Source organism: Capra hircus, chromosome 28 (genome assembly GCF_001704415.2).
Source record: "Capra hircus breed San Clemente chromosome 28, ASM170441v1, whole genome shotgun sequence".
Lineage (NCBI taxonomy): Eukaryota > Metazoa > Chordata > Mammalia > Artiodactyla > Bovidae > Capra > Capra hircus.
The window spans coordinates 39,388,596-39,410,915 of NC_030835.1; the positions used below are offsets into that span (position 1 = coordinate 39,388,596).

Consider the following 22,320-nt stretch of genomic DNA (forward strand, 5'->3'; position numbering starts at 1 on the left):
TACTTCCTCCCATCTAACTGATGGGGAATCCAGACCCTCAAGATGAATTATTTCCCAAGACTCACAGCTACTTAGGGGTTGTTTGTTCAGTCGCTCAGTTGTGTCTGACTCTTTGTGACCCCATGGACTGCAACACACCAGGCTTCCCTATCCTTCACTATCTTTCTGACTTTGTTCAAACTCATGTCCATTGAGTCAATGATGCCAGTCAACCATCTCATCCTCTGCAGCCCACTTCTCCTCTTGCCCTCAATCTTTCCCAGCATCAAGGTCTTTTCCAAAGAATTGGCTCTTCACACCAGGTGGCCAAAGTATTAAAGCTTCAGCTTCAGCATCAGTGGACTTCCAATGAATATTCAGTGTTGATTTCCTTTAGGACTGACTGGTTTGATCTTCTTGCTGTCCAAGGGACTCCCAAGAGTCTTCTCCAATACCACAGTTTGAAAGCATCAATTCTTCGGTGCACAGCCTTCTTTACGGTCCAGCTCTCATATCTATACATGACTACTGGAAAAACCATAGCTTTGACTATTCAGACCTTTGTCAGCAAAGTGAGGTATTTGCTTTTTAATATGCTGTCTAGGTTTGTCATAACCTGTCTTCTAAGGAGCAAGTGTCTTTTGATTTTGTGGCTGCAGTCACTGTCTGCAATGATTTTGGAGCACAAGAAAATCAAGTCTGTCACTGTTTCCTCATTTTTGCCATCTATTTGCCATGAAGTGTTGGGACTTTATACCTTGCTCTTAGTTTTTTGAATGTTGAGTTTTAAGCCAGGTTTTTCACTCTTCTCTTTCACCTTCATCAAGAGACTCTTTAGTTCCTCTTTGCTTTCTGCCATTAAAGTGGTATTATCTGCATGTCTGAGGTTGTGGATATTTCTCCTGGCAGTCTTGATTCCAGATTAGAGCTGGGCAAACCCACAGGGCTCTTAACAAGAGCTTCTCATTCTACCTGACCATTTCATTTCCTCTTTTCATTTCTCCTTTTGGTTGGAAATTTGTACCATAGTGTTCATTTGGTTTATTAAACACTGAATAACTGGGATATAGTGTCCTCAATCACTTGTATAGCTCCATGTCATTTTCCAAGTTGCACAAAAAACTCCACTTTAGGTCAGGATGTTCAATAGGGGCACACACGTGACTTGACTTCTCAGAGTCTCAATTTCTTCATCAAAATCTTGGTGTGATTATAAGTTCTTTCCAGCTCTGAAACATAGGCAGAACACTCCAACATAAATCACAGCAAGATTCTCTATGACCCACCTCCCAGAATGATGGAAATAAAAGCAAAAATAAACAAATGGGCCCTAATTAAACTTAAAAACTTTTGTACAACAAAGGAAACTATAAGCAAGCTGAAAAGACAGTCTTCAGAAAATAATAGCAAATGAAGCAACTGACAAAATCAATCTCAAAAACATACAAGAGGCTCATGCAGGTCAATACCAGAAAAATAAATGACCCAATCAAAAAACAGTTCAAAAAACTAAACAGACATATCTCCAAAGAAGACATACAGATGGCTAACAAACGCATAAAAAGATGCTCAACATCACTCATTATCAGAGAAATGCAAATCAAAACCACAATGAGGTACCATTTCATGCCAGTCAGAATGGCTGCTATCTAAGTCTACAAACAATAATTGTTGGAAAGGTTGTGGAGAAAAGGGAACCCTCTTACACTGTTGGTGGGAATGCAAACTAGTACAGCCACTATGGAGAACAGCGTGCATATTCCTTAAGAAACTGGAAATAGAACTGCCATGTGACCCAGCAGTCCCACTGCTGGGCATACACACTGAGGAAACCAGAATTGAAAGAGACACATGTATCCCAGTGTTCATCGCAGCACTGTTTACAGTAGCTAGGACATGGAAGCAACCTAGATATCTATCAGCAGACGAATGGATAAGAAAGCTGTGTTACAGATATGCAATGAAATATTACTCAGCCATTAAAAAGAATACATTTGAATCAGTTCTAATGAGGTGGATGAAACTGGAGCCTATTATACAGAGCAAAGTAAGTCAGAAAGAAAAACACCAATACAGTATACTAACGCATATATATGGAATTTAGAAAGTTGGCAATGACAACCCCATATGTGAGATAGCAAAAGAGACCCAGATATAAAGGGCAGACTTTTGGACTCTGTGGGAGAAGGCAAGGGTGGGATGATTTGAGAGAATAGCATTGAAACACGTATATTACCATATGTGAAATAGATGACCAGTCCAGGTTTGGTGGTGCCCAAATAGAGCACTCAAAGCTGGTGCCCTGGGACAATCTAGAGGGATGGGATGGGGAAGGAGGTGGGAGGGAGGTTCAGGACGGGGAACACATGTACACCCGTGGCTGATTCATGTCAATGTATGGCAGATACCACCACAATATTGTAAAGTAATTAGCCTCCAATTATGATAAGTAAATTGATTTTTTTTTTAAATGAAAGAAACAACAACAAAAAGTTCTTTCCAGCTCTGATGGCTCATCAGTCTGGGAGCTATATGTCCTTCCACCATATCATGGGGAGAAAGTTGGACTCCCTCCGGGAGTCTGATAGAATTTCCTCCCAGGGAGGAAGCCCAAGGCTTCAGAGTCAGTGGTGGAGGAGGGGTAAATGCCTAGTTGTGGCTGACTCCGAAGTCCGTGACCTTTGTAAACCCCATGGCCTTGGAGGGTGGCAGGGAGCGGGGGAAGGAAACAGGGATGCAGGGAAGGAAGGAGAGGGAGGAAGGAGGGAGGAATGAAACATAAGGAAAGATTACCCCCCCCAAGAAAATGAGCAATCATTGTCTTTACATCTCTTTGGCTGTTGAAATTCAAAAAGAAAACTTTTACCTGAATATCCTTCTAAGCGTTAATACGGAGCCACCACTTTTAGGAGCTCAGTTTCTTGAACTGCTGACTGCCTTAGCAACCACGCAAACTGGACGGCTCCTGGAGGATGAACATGGAAAGCAAAGGCATAGTTAGCTATCAAGAGGTAGCCACACATTACCATCAGGCCTGGAAAATATCACAAAAATGAGATTTGCGTTCCTGTCTGTGTGAAATGTTATCAGCCATCTCATAGTTTGGCTAACACCCCATAATCACCACCCTGTGGGGACATTCTAAAAATAAGTATGTAACCTAATCTAATCTAAAGCTAATTCAACCCAAACCCTTATCCTAACTGGCTGATCCACGTATGGTCAGAGCTCCCACTAATCTTGGAACCAGCTAGAATTCTCCTCTCTATGGCAACAATTAGGTCATCAGTGAGTCTACTTCTTTTGTCTGGATAGCTTGAGGAAGCTGTTAAGTCCCTTGGTTCCAAACTTTACCCATGAAATAATAGGTTCTCACTCAGAATTCCTCAATGCATATTTTTCTTCATTTCAAGTTATGTGACATATTGGTGAACAAGACGAAGCCCTGCTTGTCCAGATAACGAGTCTGGGAAAGGAGAAGTGCTTTCCTGAAGAACATTAACAGAGTCTGCATATTTTAACATTCAACACTCAAAGTGTGTGGGAGAAAAGCAAGATAATGCTTGTTTGAATTAAATATTAATTAGAAAGTAAATGACTCAGTAAGACTGAATGCATTGGTTTTTCTCATCTAGAAATGGAGGGGGGGGGACACCATATCATTCACAGATACCATTATTGGATATATTTCAGCTTTTCTTATGCTTCAGATTTGCCCATCATAAATTCCCCTGTGCACTATGGGATGTGGTTTATTTCATTTTCTCCTATAGGCTAGAAGGAAAAAGTAAATTCAGGGAACTTTTGCTTGTAATTTGTCAAGGCTCAGGAGACACTCTGTGATAAGGGAAAACCATGGACTTTGAATTCAAACGGCCAGAACTTTCTTCTAGACAAGATGTTTTGAAGACTAGTGTTCTAATTTTACTAAAAGAAATTATTACTAAAAGAAGAGATTACATCTGCATAGCTGGGTTGATGTGTGCAATCAATGAGATGCTCTCTGAGAAGTTACTCTTTAAGTTGGTAAATGTCCCATAAACAGAAATTAAAATTTTAAGAATATTGAATATAAAAATTCTCTGAGAAAAACTGTTACACCACATTCAAAATCTCACTTGTTGAACAGGTCATAAAACAAATTGTATTTCTATGGCCAGATTGTGAAGCAAATTGAGGCTCTTTGGAAGACAGAACTGTTATAATAAAAAATGTCTGCTATGACCACAAAATCAAACCTGCTATAAATTATGTTCACATACTTTTCCCTGCACTGCACGCTGAGCCAATACACTTCTCCTAAACCCTCAGTGTCACATTTAAAAGACACTCGGGCCCACGACTGTGCAGCGCAGGGGACTCCACTCAGTGCTCTGTGGCGACCTGAATGGGAAGGAAATCCAAAACAGAGGGGCTATGTGTGTGCATATGGCTGGTTCCCTTTGCTGTACAGCAGAAGCTAACACAGCTTTGTAAAGCAACCATACTCCACTAAAGAAAAAGACACTTGGATCCAGTGCGGCTGAAGGAATGGAAGTTGGGACTGGGAAGAAATTATCTAGTAAAAAAATAAAGAACTAAACTCATTCAGTGCATCCATAGGTCAGGTCCTTGTGTAAGTTCCATTCTGTGACCATTTCTCCATCTTTAAGGTTAGATTAATTTAAAGTGTGTGATCATCAAATGTATGTTTAGCAATTAGGAAAGGGTAATGAGACAGATTATCATTGTATTAAGTATTTCTTCCCAGAAATTAAATCTGGTGATGTCTAGGAGATACAGGGTCATTTCCCACGGCAAGTAGCTGGGGCTCAATGACCTGTATATTCCTTTCGGCTCATGTTCTAGGATTCCATTCCAGAGAACTAGCGTAAGGTGGAGGAAGGGCTGAGAAAGACGTGTCAATAACATTGAAGCTGTAGGAAAAATTTGGGGGAAAAAAAATTCCACTGTGACCTTCTAAAAATGACATTCATTGAAAAACTTTTTAAAAAAGCTTTCCCTGACATTATTTCATTTGGCCACAAAAATGGCCCTTGATCTAATCAGCTGGCAGGAAGCAATGATAGTTTAGATTTCTGGTCTGAAGAAAAATGGTCTGAAAGTCTTCATAATTACATGTGTTATGTGTATTACGGTGTTAGAAGGGGCACTAAAGAAGCTGAATCTTCAACAAGATTCAACACAGACTGACCCTGACTCTCATAGCTTGTGTTTCCAACATGTAATGCACACCGGCCTGTGTGAAGTCCGAATGTTCATGGAAGTGAACTGCTCTGAGCTTAGCAGTGACTATACTGTAAGTCCCCTACATATGAGCCTTCAAGGTGTGAATTTCAAAGATGTGAACATGCGTGCAGCCACTGTATGCCAGCTGTTGTGCTGTATTACTGTACTTTTCAAGGCGCTGTGCTGTAAGATGAAAAATGTCTTCTTTATTTTTCTGTGTTTGTTTTTTGTGTCTCATTTGTGTGAAAAGTATCATATGCCTATTACAGTGCAGTACTGACTAGCCGGTTATGTTAGTGCAGTACCTAGGCTAACTTTGTTACACTTACGAATGAATTGAACTTGCAAATGCCGTCTTCGAATGGCCCTTGTTCGTATGTAGGGAATGAATCTGATGGCCTCCTCCTTTTTGTGGACCTGAGCAATTCAGGAACAAGCTTACTTGTGACCTCAGAAGGAAATGCATTTGATGCAGTAACAGTCCAATATACATCCCAAACTATACATTACACCTGCAACTTGAAAAGCAACTTGCAAAAAAAAAGCCATTGTTTTTGTTCAGTAGCCCAGGTCTGTCCAGCTCTTTGTGACCCCATGGCATGCCAGGCCTCCCTGTCCCTCACTATGTCTCAGAGTTGACCCAAGTTCATGTTCATTGCATCGATGATGCTGTCCACTGCCAGAGTCCAACTCCAGCAGCCAGGGATTCAACCTGAAGAGATGGACGCTGTCGGCGACTGCGGCAGCCTCTCATTTTTCTCTGGACTGCCTGTTTATTCCAAGTTTAAGATTCTCTTTTATACTTTTACAAAAACATTAGGCCAGAGGTTTGACATTTTCGGTTCCCCCTCTCCCAGATTTATTATCTCCATAAATCACTGTTGCTCCTCAAACAGAGTTCCTGCTTCAGTGATTCTCTCGGAATCAGCCTTATCATCTATTATCTAATCTACCTCCTCTAATGTGTCCTGTAGTTAACTTGTGATTTCATTGTAACTCATGCTACATGCCTCAGTTTACTACTTATCTTCCTAACTCCTGTTTGCCCCTAACATCTTGAGCTCACTATCTCTTAAAGAGGCTTCTAGCTATAGTGTCTCTAAAAATTCCTAACTTCTATAAGCTATAGTAAAATATGCTAACTTTACAACATTCCTTAAATGTTTAACTTCTAACTGTTTTAATTATTTCTAAGCCCTAAATTCAGTAAACTCCTTTGCCATAAACATTCTCCTTGCAAATAGGCTTTGGATATCAATCCCTCCCATGGCCTCAAGCTGCGGCCTATGTGCTCATCCTGGAACACTTTTTTGTAAAAGTCCTTGAACAAATGTCAGTGATTAACTTTATGAATTATTTTCAGAGCAGTGCTACAGAAGGCTTTATGCCTTCTCATGCTCCTCTCAAGAACAATAAGCACTTTAATATTCCTTTGCAGTCAACTCAGCCGAGGAGAGGAAAAGACAAGTCAGAATTACAAGGCCTAACTCCTTCATCCCAGAATCTGTGCCTGCTGAATGAGGAGAGGGGGCTGGGGACCATGCCTCCATTTTGTCAGTAATGCCTAAGGTGGCTCCCGACAGTCCAGCCAGCTCATCCTTTGATGCCATCTTCTCCTTCTATGCCTAATTATCCTCCACTCCACAAGCAGGGTAGTTTAAGGATAATCTAAACTTCTCTCTGGCAGCACCTCCAGGAAACCTCACTCCTTAGCATATAGAAAACACCATCCCCGTATGCCTGGCATGTCAGGCTGATGAAGGCTGTGACTATGTCAAAACTCAGCTCAAATAAACATCTAGTAAAGTTATTGTAAACCATTATCGGTGGATGAGATGGTTAGATAGTATCACTGACTCAGTGGACATGAACTTGAGCAAATTCCGGGAGATAGTGGAGGACAGGGAAGCCTGGCGCACTGAAGCCCATGGGATCACAAAGAGTCGGACACAATTTAGTAACGGAACAACAATGATTAGTGGGTAACGCTAAGCATAATCATGTTGATGATATTTGGGGTTTTCTGTGGAATCCAATTAGCCAGTCCTTGGGATAACTCATATCAGATAAAGAGGAACTTGGAGGGCCAGGAAGCCCTATCTTAAACGTGCTGTGCATTTGGGCTTTCATGTGCCTACTCTTGCTGGAAGGTTGTAAACAAGCTGGCATTCTTCCAGCGCAGCCTTACTGCTGCAGGGGATCCTTTTTAATGCATCCTTTAAAGTCCCCATCACATAATGGCTCAGCGCCTCCATCATTTCCTCCAGTTTCTCCATACACAGCCTGTACCCTAGTTTCAGTCCCATCACTCTTCACTTGAAATGGGACTGTGGGTGGCTGACTGCCCCATGACCAATTTCTCCTCTGTACTCTCCCAAGGCCTCAGGGGAATGTTTCTTAAGTACAACATTCTCTCTCTTAATTGGGACTTAAAAATACCTGTTACCTATCTGTTACCTATAGAATGAAGTTCAAATGTCTCCATAGGCGTCAACTTCCCACTGCAGTCATCCTGCCCTGCGCCTCCCCTCTCCCCTCCGGGGATCTTAGCCCCACTTCCCAGCCAGGAGGGCATCTCCTCCACTCTTGTTTGCCCGCCCTTCCTTTCTCACATTCACAGGCTTTCTCCTTTGGCTTCCCAGTTTTCCCCAGAGAATGTCACCTCTGCCTCTACCATTAAAGCAAGCATGCCTGCACTCACCAGCCCCACAGGATAGCCACACTCCTGTGCTTGTCAGGGAAAGTGTGTTAAAATACACTGCCACTCAATACACAGTCATTGTCAGAACAAGGTGCAGAGGGGAGCTTCCTGGTGGTCCAGTGGTTAAGTTGCTGCACTTTCGTTGCAGGAGACACAGGTTTGATCCCTGATCTGGGAACTAAGATCCCAATTTTTTTGGCTGCACCACAAAAATTAGTCAATTAAAAACTAAGCGGAGAGACATGGTCCATATCAGGGAGTTCCTGAAACGTGTGAGGTCCTCCCAGTCCTCCTGCGTCTCCAGAATCCGCCCTTGGGTGACACCAGACCTCTGGAGAGCCACATGCCTAAAACTGAATTAGTTTGGCCACCTATAGAAATTTTTCTTTATTGTGCTTTAATCCTATTAGAACAGCTGTGGAACCACGTGATTGTACTTGTGCAATGCTGATAAGGGCCGTGGACACCATATTGTACAGTGTTCTCTCTGTGATGGTCTGGCGATGTCATCTCTCTGCTGTCTTCAACAGAAATAGCTGCGATCCTCCCAAGCAATTATTTTCCTTTTGTCTTAAGGATGTGAGAAACTCCTCAGTATCTTTCTATACTACTGGTTGGTAGAAAGCCCGAGTGAAATCAGTGGTCCACCTTTAGTAAATTTATAGGACATCATAGAAGGAAGTGAAGGTTTCTTGACATTCTTCTGGCTCTGTTGTGTTTTTCCTGTCCTCATCTTCAGTTAAAATTTCATCATTTGCTTTTGTACTGTGTGTGCCTTTTAAGACTGACTTCATATCTTTTTGGAGTTAAGTATGAATAAATAAGCCAAGACTGACCTGTCCCTGGTAAAGAAGGCCAGTGGTGCGTAAAGCGAGGCAGTGTTTGCTCCTTTGGAAATGAGGAAAGGGAGGAGGAAATGGTCAGGTGGTCAGGAGAGGCCTGTCTGGTGTAGCCGCAGCCTCAATGGCTGCCCTGCATTTTGGCTGTACTCAGGAAATCCATGCATATCCTGTGTGCAAGATATCTGGGATCTACTGGACACATTGCCAGTTCAAATACTCAATTTTCACAGCTTTCATGAGGCACAATCATTTATCAGAATGAAAAGATTCCCAGATACTCTCAAAATTCATTTTTAAAATATTTATTTAATGCTTTCCATGTCCCACTAAGTTAGACCATGAGAGCACAGCCACATAAAAGATGCCAAGAGTTCGGTTCAGTGGAAACTCCAGAGACAGTCATCTGGAAAAGGTCAAGTGTGGGGGCAACTGACCCCCAGTCTTCCCTTTGAAGGAAACATGCTCTAAACCCAGGGAGACTCTCTGAGAAGACATGGGCCTGATTTGCATGTGAACAGCAAAATTAGTGCCTTTGCAGAAATGACTGTATTTCATCATTCTGTTCTTTTACAGTGTGATCCTGACTACAGTAAGTCCCTTACATACAAACAAATTCCATTCCAAGAGCATGTTCGTAAGTTCAATTTGTTCCTAAGTCCAATAAAGTTAGCCTAGGTACCCACCTGACACAATTGGCTATATAGTACTGTGCTGTAATAGGTTTATAATACTTTTCACACAAATAATGCATTAAAAACAAACACAAGAAATAAAGAAAACATTTTTAATCTTACAGGACAGCACCTTGAAAAGTACAGTAGTACAGTACAATAGCTGGCATGCAGGGGCTGGCATCGAGTGAACGGGCAGGAAGAGCTACTGAGTGGAAGAGGGAGAGGAGGTGGGAGATGGTAGAGCTGAAGGATTGTCAGCAATAGGAGATAACGTTCTCAACTGGAAATTTCTTTTGTAGGGTGCTTACTGTATGAACCTTTCATTCCTAAGAAAAGGTACAAGACCTACCTGACCTCAGTGCTTATTAAAAGCCTTGGGCAGTTATGACTGCCGAGCAGTTCTTCACAGCAAACCCCTTCCTCGGCTGGTCCTCTCATCAATGTAGACATGAGCTCTTGCTTCTCCCAAAGGATGCCACTAAGTTATTTTCTTCAGATAGTAGAAATCCAAGTTATTCATTGTCTTCACGTACTCATGAATACACGCACACACCCCTTCCAGTTTGATGTAAAACAAACAGCGCTGACATCAGCCCAGCGTGATAAATGCCTAACCTGGATGGAGAAGAAGGAAGGAAGCAGAAACTGGAACAAACCCTCAAGGCATGTCATTTAAACAGTTTTGCTAATCTATTTGAGGTGAAGTTCCCCCTTTTATGCTTCTCCTTTGTCAGGTCTATTTCTATGAATTGTCTTACTTTCACTGAAAGAGCATCTCTCCCCAAATCATATAATTAACCAGTGTTGTTGGTGGCCACTGAGCCGAGAGACTTCCCTGGAGTCCAGTGCCCCTGGTCCTGGGGTTCCGGTGGGCAGCTCCGTTAGGACTTGGAGGCCATTATTCACGCTGGGTGCCCCCAACATGTGGTGTGAATTACTCACTGATTGCGGTTCACCTGTGTTGTTTCTGTGCGTCTTGCCCTGCAGGAATAAAAGTTTCATATTACAGAATGAGCAAAGAGAGCCCTGAAATGTTTAATAGAGAGTGCTTTTCAGCTCAGACCCAAAGCTGTGAGGTCTTGGAGAAAGACAAACAGAATCCTAAGACCTAGGATCAGCCCCTCACTGTTTCACTTTACGTTACAACAACCTGCTCGTTCTCTTCTTCCGTATCTTGATTTATAGTTCATAGGCTGTTATCATGACAGTTCTGTGTGTATACTTTTATTTGAAGGTTGCAGTTTTTCATCTCTGATCTATTATGACCATCTCACTCATGGGTACTATAGAGAGACTTAGTTTAAACATCGCCTGTTTTTATCTTCCTCTGGTAATGTGAAAGGTGAAATGAAGTCGCTCAGTCATGTCCGACTCTCTGCGATCCCATGGACTGTAGCCTACTGCGTTCCTCTGTCCATGGGATTTTCCAGGCAAGAGCACTGGAGTGGGTTGCCATTTCCTTCTCCAGGGGACCTTTCCAACCCTGGGATCGAGCCCAGGTCTCCCACATTGTGGGCAGACGCTTTACCGTCTAAGCCACCAGAGAAGCAGAAGAAGAAGATTTTCTCAATAAGGTATCTGTTGCCTGTATGGCACTAGTAGTAAAGAACCCACCTGCCAATGCAGGAGACATAAGAGATGTGGGGGTCAGAAGATCCCTGGAGAAGGGCATGGCAACCCATTCCAGTATTCTTGCCTGGAGCCTAGCAGGCTACAGTCCATAGGGTCACAAAGAGTCAGACACAACTGAAGCAACTTAGGATGCATGCATGCCTGTAATATAGTGATCTGGGTAAGAATTCTTTCATTTGTCATCCAGGCTTTCCTTCAATCATTCCACCAACCACTTTGTTATCACCTACCAAGTACCAGGCATTGTGAATAATGAGATAAGACCCCAGGAAAAGTGAACAGTGTGGAAATGGGTGTGGGGACAGTTTCATGTTTGCATTAAGTTTCAAAATACTTGCTAAAGGAGTCAGACGTCCTGCTTCTAATCATATGAGGTGAGGTGATTATGCCCTTGCACTTGGGCCAAGAAGATCTTCCAGGACACCCTTCCTCATAACACTTCAGTATGCATCTGGTTGCTCTCAGACTTCTCCACCTGCCACATTCTTTAGCCTCCTATTGGCTCAGCCTTGACCTGCAGGTTTCTGGAAAGGGAAACTGAAGGATATAACCGTCCTGCATTTCGGCATTAATGTCCATGGCTGCCATGAGATTGTGTCTGTTCTAAGACACACACATACACACACACACACACACACATACACACACACACACATAGACAAAAAAAAAAAAAACACAGGAGGAGATGAGAGTCAAAATTAATATGAATGAATAAATGAATTAATGATTATAAAGTTGGTGACTTATTTGGGGGTATTTGCTTGAACTAAGAACTATACAAATCTTCTGATTTCCAGACTCTCTTTAGCATCTTCCTCTTAGTAAGGGCAAGAGGGAAATCCATTCTAAACAAAGATTATTCTATGATCTCTTGTAAACTTCCATCGTGTTTGTTATTGCCAGGAACCTACTGCCAGCAGAGGGAGGTGGAAGCCATCACGGAGGGTGATGAGGACGACAGGGGCTGCTGCTGCTGCAAACCAGGTCACCTGCCCCACCTCCTGTCCTGCAATGCCGCCTTTAACCTCCGCTGGCTCACCTGGGAGATCGCACGGACCCAGTACATCCTGGAGGGCTACAGCATCATGGACAACAACGCAGCCACCATGCTGCAGGTTTTTGATCTCCGAAGGATCCTTATCAGATACTATATCAAGGTACTACTCCGGGTCCCAGACGCGTGTCTGAGTAGGAATGCGGGGCTGGCTCAAAAGACTCCTGGAGAGCTTTGTGAAGAGCTTAAGAAGCTTCTCCTGAGTGTCTGAAGCAGAGGCTTAGTTCAGTTTCAGGACTGCTGGTTTTGTGACAAAGCCTCAGAGGTTTGGACTGGCCTGAGGTTTTGTGCCCCAAGTTAGGGCACCACCACCTCCAGGCTGTGGGCCAGTGCCTCCTGTCAGGTCAGTGGCGGGACTGGATTAGAAATAAAGCACACAGTAAGTGCGATGCACTTGAACCAACCCAAAGCCATGCCTCCTACCCCGGCCCATGGAAAAATTATCTTCCACAAAACTGGTCCCTGGTGCCTAAAAGGTTGGGGACTGCTGTTCTAAGCCTGGAAACGAATAGGCAGTCTCTTTTCTTACCTAGATCTTTTTCCTTATTTTTTAAAAAAATCATGGCTTCCCAAGTGGCTCAGTGGTAACGAATCTGCCTGCCAATGCAGGGGACGCGGGTTCGATCCTTGGGTCAGGAAGAGCCCCTGGAGAGGAGAATGGTAACCCACTCCAGTATTCTTGCCTGGGAAACCCCATGGACAGAGGGGCCTGGTGGGCTACTGTCCATGGGGTCGCAAAAGAGTCGGACACGACTTACTGACTAAACAACAACAACAAAAGTCATATCATATAAAACACACTATTTTAATCATATTTAACTGTACGGTTTAGTGGCACTAAGTATATTCACATTATTGTGAAGCTCCCACCATCATCCATCTCCCAGATTTTTCACTTTCCTAAACTGAAACTCTTCACTTTTAACACAGCATGAGTTGTTAGTAATGATGGTGCTGATAAATGGAAACATCTTGGAAATATGACCAAGCGTAAACTTTCATGAATTATAACTATTAATTTAAAGGCTCTACAAATTTCTACTTTTTAGAACCAGAATGAATTTTTTTAAGCTCATGATAAAACTGCAAAAATAGCTAAATGATCCCATCAGGATTAGCTTTGGCAGCCTTTTCTCTTCACTCATGTGGGGACTAGCACATTTTTTTTCAGTTGCTGGGTACCTGCATCTATCCAACCTGTACTCAACATCAGAACAGGTCCTGGTTTGGAATATGTCTCCGGGAAGACAAATGTAAGACTTGACCAAGATGCGGAGTGATAATCGGGATGAAAGTATTTTCTAAAGGGTTAGGACAGGCAGAGGCAGTTGTGTCTGGGGATGTCTATGGTGGCTTCTCTTCTGAGGGACTACTTTGCATGGTGCAAACCCTACATGGTCTTTAAAAGGGTCCACATCTTGGTGCCATTCATAATGAAGAAGCTTATCATCTGAGACCCCAAGCTCCCTGTGAGCTGAGCCTGAGACAAGTGGTCCAGCAGAAATAAGGAAATACAAAATCAGAAGATTACACAGGTGCCTGAAGTTTTGGGAGTTTCCGTCAACTACAAAGAAGGATGTTTAGAAACTGGGAGTAACTGCTTGATTGTTCAGGAAATAGAATTCAGACTATGAAAGTCAGAAGGGCAAAGAACTCTTAATGATCACACCCCAAGGTGATTGCAACAAGAGACATTGGGGAGACCCTGTTCTGTGGCAGAATGTTTTAAACAGCTTGAGCGATTCATGCTCACCACCTTTGTGTATGTTAGACAGATGGAAAACTTTATATCCAGACCTCATGCAAAATAATAAATGTCCAACCTCAGACAAATTGGGGAAGATTTGGGAAGTGAATCAGGAAGTATAATCAGTGAATCAGTTGTGATCTTTTGTATCATGACTCCACGTGTTCCCCTGGCCATTGTATCTGAGGTCCAAGAAGTTTTTCATACAGAGTCAACTTTGGGCAACTCAGTCTATCGGTTGACATTAGACTTGGCAATGGGTCGTGAAATCCCAGTGACTCACACACAAGAATTCCTCTCACACATAAATGAAGCTCTGCTCCAAGTGCTCAGGGCTCTAGGTTTCTTCCGGCGCCAGCTCCGCCATTTTGAGTGTCAGGACAGGTTTCCGAGGTGGTGCTAGTGGTAATGAACCCGCCTGCCAAAGCAGGAGGCACAGGTTCAATCCCTGCATTGGGAAGATCCCCTGGAGGAGGAAAGGGCAACCCACTCCAGTGTTCTTGCCTAGAAAATCCCAGGGACAGAGGAGCCTGATGGGCTACAATCCACAGGGTCTCAAAGAGTCGGACGCAACTGAAGCGACTAAGCATACCCATCTCAAGGCTCAAATGGATGGAAGAAGGAACCCAGAAAGTGAAGGATATGCACCAGCTAGCTATTCCTTAAGAAGGTTCCTGAAAGTTGCCACAGAATGCTGCTGCTGTGTCCCATTGGCCAGAATGTTGTCGTATGCCAGCTTTGAGGGGGTCTGGAAAGGCGTTCTGGGCAGCCATGAACCCAGAGAGAACTTGTGTGTCATGGAGGAAGCAGAAAACTGATGTTAAATGGCAACCAGCTCTCTTTGACACCTCCCTCCAGAAGAATCTGGTGTAGTTCCTAAGTGACAACAAGATGTGGTCATTGCAGGGGAGTTAGATCCAGGGGCTGACTACAGCCGTGCAAGGATCTGGGAGCTTAAGTCTGAGGGGCAGCTAGAGGTCTAGAGGGGCCAGATTAATGAGCCTGGAGGCCACGTGCCTCCTTGGTGCCTGTATCGCAGATCCTGTTCGTGACGCCAATTGTCTTGCTGTTCACACTGTTCGCTCAACTCAGGGTAGGCAAGGCTCGTGCTAAGAGGCTGGAAGAAGAGGCGAGGAGCCGTAGGAACTGCAGACACATTTATTCTCTCCTGGTTGGCAAGGCAGCCACAGCACAGCCTCTCTCCTGGCTGACTTAGCAGCCGTAGCAGCAGCCGCAACAGAACCATAACACAACTGTAACGGAGCCATAGCCTAAGCTCACATAAAAGAACCATGAGGTCGCTCCAGTGTAGCCCCAGCACAGCCGCGGCCAGTGCTTTCATGGAGAAGCCCACACAGGCGTATCACCCACAGGAGCCCGTGACCGAGCGAGTACCTCGTGCCGCACACGCGCAGTGCTGCAAGTGAGCTCAGCCAGTACATAGTCTTCATTTACAAAACGCGGGGTGAGAGAGCCTCAACACGCCACCTCGGCTAATTGGCTGTCTCCCCACAGTGCCTCAAGAGTAGGGCAAGACAGAGGGGCCGATTCAAGATGGCAGAGTAGAGGGACCTTGGGCTCACCTCCCCTCAGGAGCACACCAGGAAACACAACTCACTGCTGAACTGCGATCCGTAAAAAAGACAGGGAGAAGAGGGCAAGACTATTTGCCACCCAGAGCCGTCCGCTGTGATTTCTGCCTGGGCTTTGCGCCCCACCCCTTTTCTTTGCCTGTGCACCCTGCCCCCACCCCAACCCTTGCCTGGCTGCAGCCCAACGCTCCTCCCTGTGCTCCCCCAGCACTCACACAGTCTAGTCCAAACTGAGCTCACATGCCAGCTCCTCTTACAATCTGCCTGGGGGCCCAGGCTGGCATTCACCCCCGCCTCCTCTGAAACCCTTTCCCCTTCCCTTCTGGTAACTCCATGAGCCCAGGAGACACACCCCTGCCCGCTCTGTGGATCCTCAGGGCTTCCTGTGATGACTTACCGCTGGAGGTGCCCATGGTTTTTGAGTGAACAAAGAAGGTTCCAGGTAATGTGGAATCCAGAGTCCTGGCCATCTAGTCGGGAAGGATGAGACCCATGTGTAGGCAGGGGTCTGAGGGGTCTGCCCCAGGCATTGGTGGTGAGGATGGAGTCCAGGACTGAGCCTCGTCTCTGTGAACCTCGTCTCGGTCACTCAGTTGTGTCTGACTCCTTGAGATACTGTGGACTGTAGCCCACCAGGCTCCTCAGTCCATGGGGTTCTCCAGGCAAGAATACTGGAGTGGGTTGCCATGCCTTCCTCCAGGGCATCTTCTTGACCCAGGGATCGCACCTGCCTCTTCAGTGTCTCCTGCATTGCAGGCAGATTCTTTACCGCTGAGCCATCAGGGAAGCTCGGTGAACGTGGAGCTCCCCATAAACAGCCTCGCCATGGACCAGACAGCCCAGGCCCACATCATGGGGCCAGCAGGCCTCTGTGAGTGAGCGAGAGCAAATGGCTGAGGGGCCCCATCTTGGTCCACCTGCTTGGCTTTTCCAGAAGCCTGGGGGCTCCATGCGAGGACCTGACTTTTGATGCGTCTCTCCCTTCACAGTCCTCCTCTCCTAACTCCTGGAAATATGACTCCCAATTCCCTGTACGTTTATCTAAAATGACAATTTGCAAAACTAAAAAACAAATCCAAGATAATGTGCGGATGGTAGCAGGCTGAGGGAGGCCCCCAGAACCTGCTAGATAATAGTGGGCTTGTGGAGACAGTCCTTTGACTCTGTTTTATACATGAATAAAAGCCAACACGAGAGCTTTGGGTAGGCAGGAGAGGGGCACAGGGCATGGTTTCTGACCCGGCAGGACAGCAGGCAGGGGCAGATCTGTAGCATCAGGCTCCCTCAGCTAGCCAGGTGATTGTCGATCACCATGTCCTACCAGAAATTCCCATTCTGTGTGCCTGGGAAGTACCTATGTTTTAAAATAAGTTCCCTAGGCGATTTATGGCAGAAAGCAAAGAGGAACTAAAGAGCCTCTTGATGAAAGTGAAAGAGGAGAGTGAAAAAGTTGGCTTAAAACTCAACATTCAAAAAACTAAGATCATGGCATCCAGTCCCATCACTTCATGGCAAATAGATGGGTTAACAATGGAAACAGTGGCAGACTTTATTTTGGAGGGGCTCCAAAATCACTGCAGATGGTGACTTCAGCCATGAAATTAAAAGACACCTGCTTCATGGAAGAAAAGCTATGACCAACTTAGACAGCGTATTAAAAAGCAGAGACATTCCTTTGCTGACAGAGGTCTGTCTAGTCAAAGCTACGGTTTTTCCAGTCGTCATGTATGGATGTGAGAGTTGGACCATAAAGAAAGCTGAGCGCCAAAAAATTGATGCTTTTGAATTATGGTGTTGGAGAAGACTCTTGAGAGTCCCTTGGACTGCAAGGCTATCAAACCAGTTAACCCTAAAGGAAATAAGTCCTGAACAAGACTGATGCCGGAAGGAGTGAAGCTGAAGCTGAAGCTCTAATACTTTGGCCACCTGATGCAAATAGCTGACTCATTAGAAAAGACCCTGATGCTGGGAAAGGTTGAGGGCAGGAGGAGAAGGGGATGACAGAGGATGCGATGGTTGGATGGCATCACCAACTCGACTGACAGGAGTTTGAGCAAGCTCTGGGAGATGATGAAGGACAAGGACGCCTGGTGTGCTGCAGTCCATGGGATTGTAAGAGTCAGACACGACCGAGCAACTGAACTGAACTGATGTGATTTGATATACAACTAGATGTGGGGACCACTACAGATGTTTGTGCTCAGTAGAAGAGATGTTTTGTAACTCTCGGTCAGTGCTCAGGAAACGCTGAGATTGGTGGCAGGTGGAGCTCATACCAGTACCTCCTGGTAATTCACATCAGCACCAAGAAGGCCTGTTCAGGTGAGACTTTCTCCAGACATCACCCTCGGTGCCTTCCTGCCCTTTGGGGATGGGCAGCTCAGAAACTGTGCTCACCTCCCTGGTACAGTTAGTTAAAGGAAATTTCAGAAGTGCTGAGTGGCTATTAGGACAGAAGAAGCAGCAGTTTAGGGTAAAAATAAATGGAATATTTTCTTCTTTGACCTAGGCTCCTCTGCAAACAAAACTGCCAGTTGCCTTTGTAGCCCTGAATTGGTTCAAGTTTCAAGGGTTTGGTTTCATTCTTTTTATTTTTCATTGGACAGGAAGAAAAACTTGGAATAATTCCTTTACACAAAAGGATTTTTTAAAATCTCCTAATAAACTGGGTCAGTTCTCCGCCCCCCTCTATGAATATATTTGAAATCATTTCCTTCCTGATGACTGGAGGTTTTCCCTGGTGCCTCCTCCTTCTCTCTTCCATTCATTAGTATTTCAAACCCTCTTAACCAGCAAGAAATGAGATTTCTGCTGGAAAATGAGGGCCTAGTTTCTCGGCCACCGTTGTTTCTGCCCAACTCTTAGAAAGGAGATGTGCTTATCACCTGCCCTGCAGATGATAAGGCCAACATAAGCCCAACACCCCAGCATGTTGGACTGCCTGCCAGATTCTCTTCCTGGGATGAGCTGTCTGAGAGAATATGCTGATCTACAATTAAAATGAGAAACCAGGAGGGTCCCTGCTGGAGGAACCAGATATCGAGAATTAATTCAGAGGTGTGTGTGTGTGTGTTAGTCACTCAGTCATGACCGAGTCTTTGTGACCCCAGGGACTGCAGCTCGCCAGGCTTCTCTGTCCATCAGAATTCTCCCAGCCAGAATACTGGAGTGGGTAGTCACTCCCTTCTCCATGGGATCATCCTGACCCAAGGATGGAACCTGGGTCTACTGCATTGCAGGCAGATTCTCTACCATCTGAACCACCAGGGAAGCCCTAATTCAGAGGAAGTCCTTGCTTTCAATTTGGATCGGTTTGTACACCATCAATTCATGTCACCATCCTGACTTAGCTTTGCCTATTATGGGATCCGTTTCATCCCGACAGATTCTGAAGGATTTCCCACTGTTCACTGACAGCATCTCTGCCTAAATAAAGGGAGACAGAGTACAGTTTGCAGCCAGTTCAAGCAGTTCTGTTTTCCCACAGGGAAAGGACATGATACTGTCTCCCCTCCCACGTGGGAAAGCCCAGCGCTGGGAAGCCCACTCAGAAGCCAGCACTGTAAGATTTTGCCAGAACTAGAGAAATGAGTTTGAATCCCTGGCATTCAAAGTCCTCGTTAACTACTCTGACCTCACTGGGGAAGGGTTAGTTTCATTCCTCCCTAGAAAGGAGTGAAAAGGTTAATGTTCCGCTTTCCATTTTTTGTGTGTTATTACTGTCTGGTACACGTGATTAGTACATATTGAGGGAAAACTAGACCAGATGTTTGCTCATGCCAGATGTTTAGACAGACCAAATTTCTCTCTTCCCTTCATAATTGTCAGCTGAGAAGCCGTGCCTTTGGTCACGGTCCGTTTCCTTTTTGGCTTGCGACTTTGGATGGAACACTTAGCAGCTTTAAGTGGTCCTGCCAGCTGGTGGGCAATAGGACACCCTCCAGATTCTTGATTCACGTATTTGAATGTCAGATGTGTACTCTGGTGACCATGGCAGGCTTACCTGTCTCCTGCCTCCTGATCCCCTTCTCCAAACCTCTCCTGGGCTGTGCTCCCCAACCTGAGCCTCAAGCGTGCTGGGTAGGTAAGTCAGAGATGCCAAAGATATGATGATGATGATGTGATTTTGGCACACATCCCACGTGCCAGGCCAGGTGCTAAGTGCTTCAGATGCATCATCTCATTTCAAACCTCAAAACAGTGATGAAAAATGGCCATGATTAAGCACATCTTTCTTTTGCATATCTGTTTTCAGCTTCCCCTGGCCTCTTCCTCATTTCCTTTCTCCTTCCCTCCTTCTCTCCCTCCTTCCTTCCATCGAAGGGGTTTTCTAAGGCTAGCAGGGTTGCAGAGGTCAGGGAAACATGTGAACTCCGCTTACTCTCTGCAGACTTCGTGTGTCTTGCTTCCTCAGTTGGGGGTCAGGTGGATGATGGAGCCTAATAGAGATTGTGCCCCAAAGAAGGAGAGAGGACCACACACCATGAGCCACAGATGAAACTTCTGCAATGAGTGGGCTGCCCTCAGTCCTAACAGCAGAGAGAAGCTGAGTCAGGCATCTGCTGTGGTTTTGCCCGAATCTGAGTGGACGTGTCTGTCCACTCAGCTGTTCAAACCCCTGCAGTAACCTGAAATCAGACACCTCGGCAACCTCCAATCTTGGCACTGTGGATTTCACATCCCAACCAAACAGAAGAAGAGGAGGAGAACTGGGGGGCTAGGAAAGGCCCCTCTGCACACTCACCTCCATAGATTCCCGTTGCCTAAGCCCCGCGTGTGTTACTTTCTGTCTTCTCGTCGGGTAAGAATGCCTTTGATAATCAGAGGAGTCCATCAATTGAGTGTTTGATTTTATAGGAGCTCTAATCACTGCCTCCTTGCATGGAAGGCTGCCCTTCCCCCTCCTCATCACTCTCATTTCGCAGATAGGATACTAACTGTGTTCCCTGTCTGTCTTAGCCCCAGTGACACCAGCCTTGTGCCTTTTCCTGTGATAATGAAGGAAGAGTGAAGTTGGAAGGACTCATCCACAGATACTCCTGTCTATTCCCGACATGCCCATGGCAGACTTAGGTTGTGTTTTTCTCTGTCATATGTTTACTTCTCCAGGCTGGATGCTAGCCTTCTTGAACGATGAACTCATTAGAAAACTACAAGATGGCTTTCAAAAACTCTGTAGCTCAGAATCATAAAGCCAAGGGTGGCATTTTCCCCAGCTGGACTCATAAGTGGAGTGTCTGATGGAAGAGGAAACTTGGGGTTACTTTTGAAGACATCTCAGATGCCCACTGTCTGGGTACCCAGGATTACATGTGTGTGTGTGTGTGTGTGTATGTGTGACTGAGTGAGCAACTGTACATCATAAGTACTTTCCATAAGAACCATGTTGCTTTAGCTCATGACACAGTCTTGGTCTGAGGCCCTGGACGAGGACCTGCCCTGATTTCTTCCAGCAGCATCAGCCCAGCCTGGCCTCCGGGAAACCCAGAGGAACCACAGTGCTTTTGTGTGTGTTTCTCAGAAAGGATGACGCTTTCCCTCTGACTGCCATTCTTTCTCACCGCTGAGATCCCGTTCTAGCTAGCATTGAGATTCTGCTAGCATTCTGCTCCTTCATTTCCCTCTTCCCTCCAGTGACCAAGAGGGAGCGTTTTAGAATGGCTCCAGTGGGTGCATTAAATCTAGCAGGAAATACAAATGATACTGCACGTGGGGATTTCACGTGTCATTCGTCCCTGACAGTGATTTACTTTAGGAGATGAAATTTTAAGTCTTTCAGGCTATGGGCTCAAAACCTTTCTTTCTCTCCGCAGAGTATAATATACTATATGGTGACATCCCCCAAACTGTTCTCCTGGATCAAAAATGAATCACTTCTGAAGACCCTGCAGCCCTTTGCCAAGTGGCATTACATTGAGCGTGACCTTGCAATGTTCCATATGAACATTGATGATGACTACGTCCCATGTCTCCAGGGAATCACACGAGCCAGCTACTGCAACGTTTATCTGGAGTGGATTCAATACTGTGCCCAGAAAAGGCAAGAGGTAGGTAAGGGAGGTGGGGCTGGAGGAGTTGAATGTAAGTTAAGAAACAAGGAGCCTTGTAAAGACCATCTCTTTCTTATACTCCGTGTGTGAGTCACTCAGTTGTGTCCGACTCTTTGCGACCCCATGGACTGTAGCCCGCCAGGCTCCTCTGTCCATGGGATCCTCCAGGCAAAAATACTGGAGTGGATAGCCATTTCCTTCTCCAGGGGATCTTCCCAACCCGGGGATCAAACCCAGGTCTCTCGCATGGCTGGCAGATTCTTTACCATCTGAGCCACCAAGGAAGGCCTGGTAGGCTGTAACGAAATAGAGGAGAGAAAGGATACTAATACTTGGACAAATGTTTATTTAGCAGTTAAACAAAAGGAAATGGAAAAATTCATATATCATGTCTCCAAGAAACGCATCTTGAAAGTACATTTTCCTTTCTAGTGTGCTCAGAGTTGGTACAGTGCTAAGCCTCGATCATGGCTTTAAAACTCTGGACACTTCTTTGTTTAGAGTTTCATTTTGAGATTTTTGAACAGAGTATATTTGGGCTGAAATGCAGGGGATTTACTAAACCTATTGAATTGTGGACAAGCCCATTCTGTTTAGCAATCAGATTGGTCCAAGCTACTTCGGTAGTTTTGTCTGTGTGTCTGTGCTTTGCTGCTCACATGCTGAGGATGCTTCTGAAGATGAATACAGCCTCTTAGAAATGGAAGAAACGGAAATGACATCTTATAAAAGAAAGACAAGAAAGCAGGCAGGAGGAGAAAGGGGAGGGAGGCCAGTGGAAGGAGTTTGTTATCTCTGCTTCTCAGGATTTGGAAAGCTT

At 45.2% G+C, this 22,320-nt stretch overlaps 1 protein-coding gene across 1 annotated transcript in view; it reads left to right on the plus strand.

The window, feature by feature from the left end:
* PCNX2 (pecanex homolog 2 (Drosophila)) overlaps positions 1 to 22,320 on the plus strand; it is a 309,639-nt gene that overhangs the window by 242,813 nt on the left and 44,506 nt on the right. The window contains exons 26-27 of the mRNA XM_018042531.1: positions 11,961 to 12,214; positions 21,264 to 21,497. Of these exons, the coding sequence (XP_017898020.1) occupies positions 11,961 to 12,214; positions 21,264 to 21,497 (488 nt within the window). The remainder of the gene's footprint in view (positions 1 to 11,960; positions 12,215 to 21,263; positions 21,498 to 22,320) is intronic.